The sequence below is a fragment of the Galeopterus variegatus genome, unplaced genomic scaffold (genome assembly GCF_000696425.1).
Source record: "Galeopterus variegatus unplaced genomic scaffold, G_variegatus-3.0.2 Scaffold3143, whole genome shotgun sequence".
NCBI classification, from domain to species: Eukaryota; Metazoa; Chordata; class Mammalia; order Dermoptera; family Cynocephalidae; genus Galeopterus; species Galeopterus variegatus.
In genome coordinates, this window is record NW_007729254.1 from 69,770 (window position 1) to 72,604 (window position 2,835).

At 40.4% G+C, this 2,835-nt stretch overlaps 1 protein-coding gene and 1 pseudogene across 1 annotated transcript in view; both read right to left on the reverse strand.

Moving 5' to 3' along the window:
• Positions 1 to 1,028, reverse strand: part of LOC103599895 — a 7,015-nt pseudogene extending 5,987 nt beyond the window's left edge.
• The window catches only part of TPH2 (tryptophan hydroxylase 2), a 100,916-nt gene that overhangs the window by 11,561 nt on the left and 86,520 nt on the right, over positions 1 to 2,835 (reverse strand). Inside the window, exon 9 of the mRNA XM_008584080.1 lies at positions 1,207 to 1,302. Within this exon, the coding sequence (XP_008582302.1) occupies positions 1,207 to 1,302 (96 nt within the window). The remainder of the gene's footprint in view (positions 1 to 1,206; positions 1,303 to 2,835) is intronic.

Genomic DNA, 2,835 nt, shown 5'->3' on the forward strand with positions numbered 1-2,835 from the left:
TTGTTGTAAGAACTTCAAAAAAAAAAAAATTGTGGATGTTATATCTTCCTCTCCCCCCCTCCCCCGGTTTTTTTGTTTTTTTTTGTTGTTGTTGTTGTTGCCCAAATGGATTTTTCATTGAGAATTTAGTAAAAAGAATTTTACCACATTACATGAGTTTTTTGTTATGTTAAACGTTATCTTCTATTGCAGCCATGCTGAGTCTCAGACAGTTCCCTAGATGGTCCAGACAGCACACATGGTGTTCTCTGCTGACTGATCTGTGTGTCCATCTTTTCCTTGTTCACCCCTTCCATCCCTCAAGAATCAGCTTGGGCAGAGCCCCCATCCAGAAGCCTTCTCAAGCATGGACTATATGTGCCAGGCACATCTGTCACATTTTTTGTATTATCTGGTTGGTGGTTAATCTCTTGCACTGGAATATAAACTCCTTAATAGCAGGGATCCTTGGTAATATTGCCTAGTGGTTAAGCGCCCAGATCCCAGAGCATGGACTGCCTGGATGTGGGCCCAGCTCCACCACTTATTAGCTGTGTGACCTTAGGCAAATTCCTTAATGTCTGTTTGCCTCACTTTTCTCATCTGTGATAATAATACCACTTATCTCATTGGGTTGTTTTGAGAATTAAGTGGATAAATATGTCTAAAACACCAAAAATACTAAGGTCTCTTTAAATGCATATTGGGGTTGTGGTGGTTATTATTTTCTTATTATTCCTCATCATCATTTCTTTTAATACATATTAATTTTGAAGAAGCTGAAATAACCTCAAACTCCCCTTTAGGAAGCAGATATTGGGGAGTCCATAGAAACTGTGGAGGTGACAGAAATCAGAGTAGGCAAGCCACCTTCGTGAGTGAATCTCAATCAGTAGGATCACTGAAGGCTCACTGCCCACTTTTCAGCTCTAAATTTAGACCAGCCATTTGTTAGCCAACATTTGAGCATACATTTGTCATTCCTGTTGATTTCTGCACATGGCTACTCATCCATCCATTTGAGTCACACCACAAACCCGGAAAGGCATTACCCATTTTCAGAAGTGCAAAAAGTTAGGTTGGCACCCACATCCAAGGTGCCAAATCCTCTATGTTAAATATTTATGCCGTATCTGTGAGTAGAAATGCTCAGACAAACAAATCAATATTTTCCATGACCTTGAACCAGTTTGCTTGAAAAGGATATTTTCATTCAGAGCTTTATACCTGTAATTCCCCAATGGAGGAAAGTAGTCCTGCTCCATATGCCCGCAGTTGCCCTTCTTGCTTGCAAAGGCCAAACTCAATTGTGAAGAAATAACACTGAAAAAAAAAAAATAGGCACACATCTAGTGAACTGGTCAACAAGTTCTTCAATAAAATAAAATGGTGCATCATGCATAATTTCTTCAACATTATCAACTTAAATACATTTAAATCAAGAAAACTTATTGAAACCTATTCTCTTGCTTAATTATCTCTTCCTAGGCTTAAGGCATATGGAGAAAGTATTCACTACTAAGAGCCTTAAGGTTGTCTGCTAGCTTTCTTAGATTTCCATTTAAAAATTTTATTTTTCCTTTTTTTGTCTGCCTGGATTATTTCAAAAAGACTATCTTTGAGATCAGAAATTCTTTCTTCTGCTTGTTCTAGCTTGCTGCTTAAGCTCTTGGTTATGTTTTTTATTTCCTTGAATGAATCTTCAGTTCCATGAGTTCTGTCTCATTCTTTTATAAGGTATTAATCACTTTGTAAATTTCCTTCATCATATCCTGGATTTTTTCCTTGTTTCTTTATGTTGTCTATCTGAGTCTTCTTGTAAATAATTAAGTTTCCTTCAGATTGTTGCTTGGAATTTCTTTTCTGTCATTTCAAGGCTTTCCTGCTCTATACGGTCTGGTATTTGAGAATTACTATATTCATTTGGTGGTGTCATATTTTCTTGGGTTTTCATATTTCCAGTATTTCTACATTGATGTCTAGTCATCTGGTAGAGCAGTTGTTTCTTCTATTACTCTGGAGTGGGTTTGGAGGAGAGAGACTTCCTCTTCTTTTTCTGTTCTCCTCTGGTCACTCTCCTTGTGTCTCCACCAGTTGAGTGGCTGTCAGGTTGCCTGCATAGTGGCTGTGGCTGCTACTGTGGCAGTGAGCCGCTTTTGTGGTGACCATGGCTGTGGCAGTAGTGGTGGTGGGCCACCCACACAGAAGTGTTTTCAGCATGCTCCTGCCTTCTGTGTGTGGTGGGGGCTCCCCATGCACCTGTCTAGGACCTTGTGAGTGCTCCTGCCTTTTGCTGGGCAGTGGAGGCTGCCCAGAACTCCTGCCTGGGCTTTTATTAAATCTGGGAATCCAGAGAGATGTTCCTGAAAGCAGCCTGGGTTCTGCAGTGCTCCAGCAAAATGAACTTCACTCCCCCAGCACTGTCCACAAATGCAAAATGCTTCTCCTTTCAGAAGGAAGTAATGCTTCCTCTCTTTTTTCTTTACCACAATTCTTTACCAAGCACTGGCACCTGGTAGGTACTAAACAAATGTTTGTTCAGTGAACAAACTGCAAAATAAGTTTGGGATTACTGGATTCCAAGTTATTTTTCCACATTTGCCTGAATTTATTTATGTCACTGAAACATGATTTGGTAAATATTCTCATGGCATTATCACTGTGATATATTCATTCATTTCTCAATCTGTTTTTTTTTGTTTGTTTGTTTTTTCCTTTTTGTCTTTTTTCGTGTCCGGCAATGGATCGCAACCCTCAGTGTCGCGCCTGCACCGGACTGGGACCGGCAACGGGATCGCAACCCTCAGTGTTGCACCTGCACCTCGCTCAGCCAGTGAGTGGGAACCGGTCTGTATG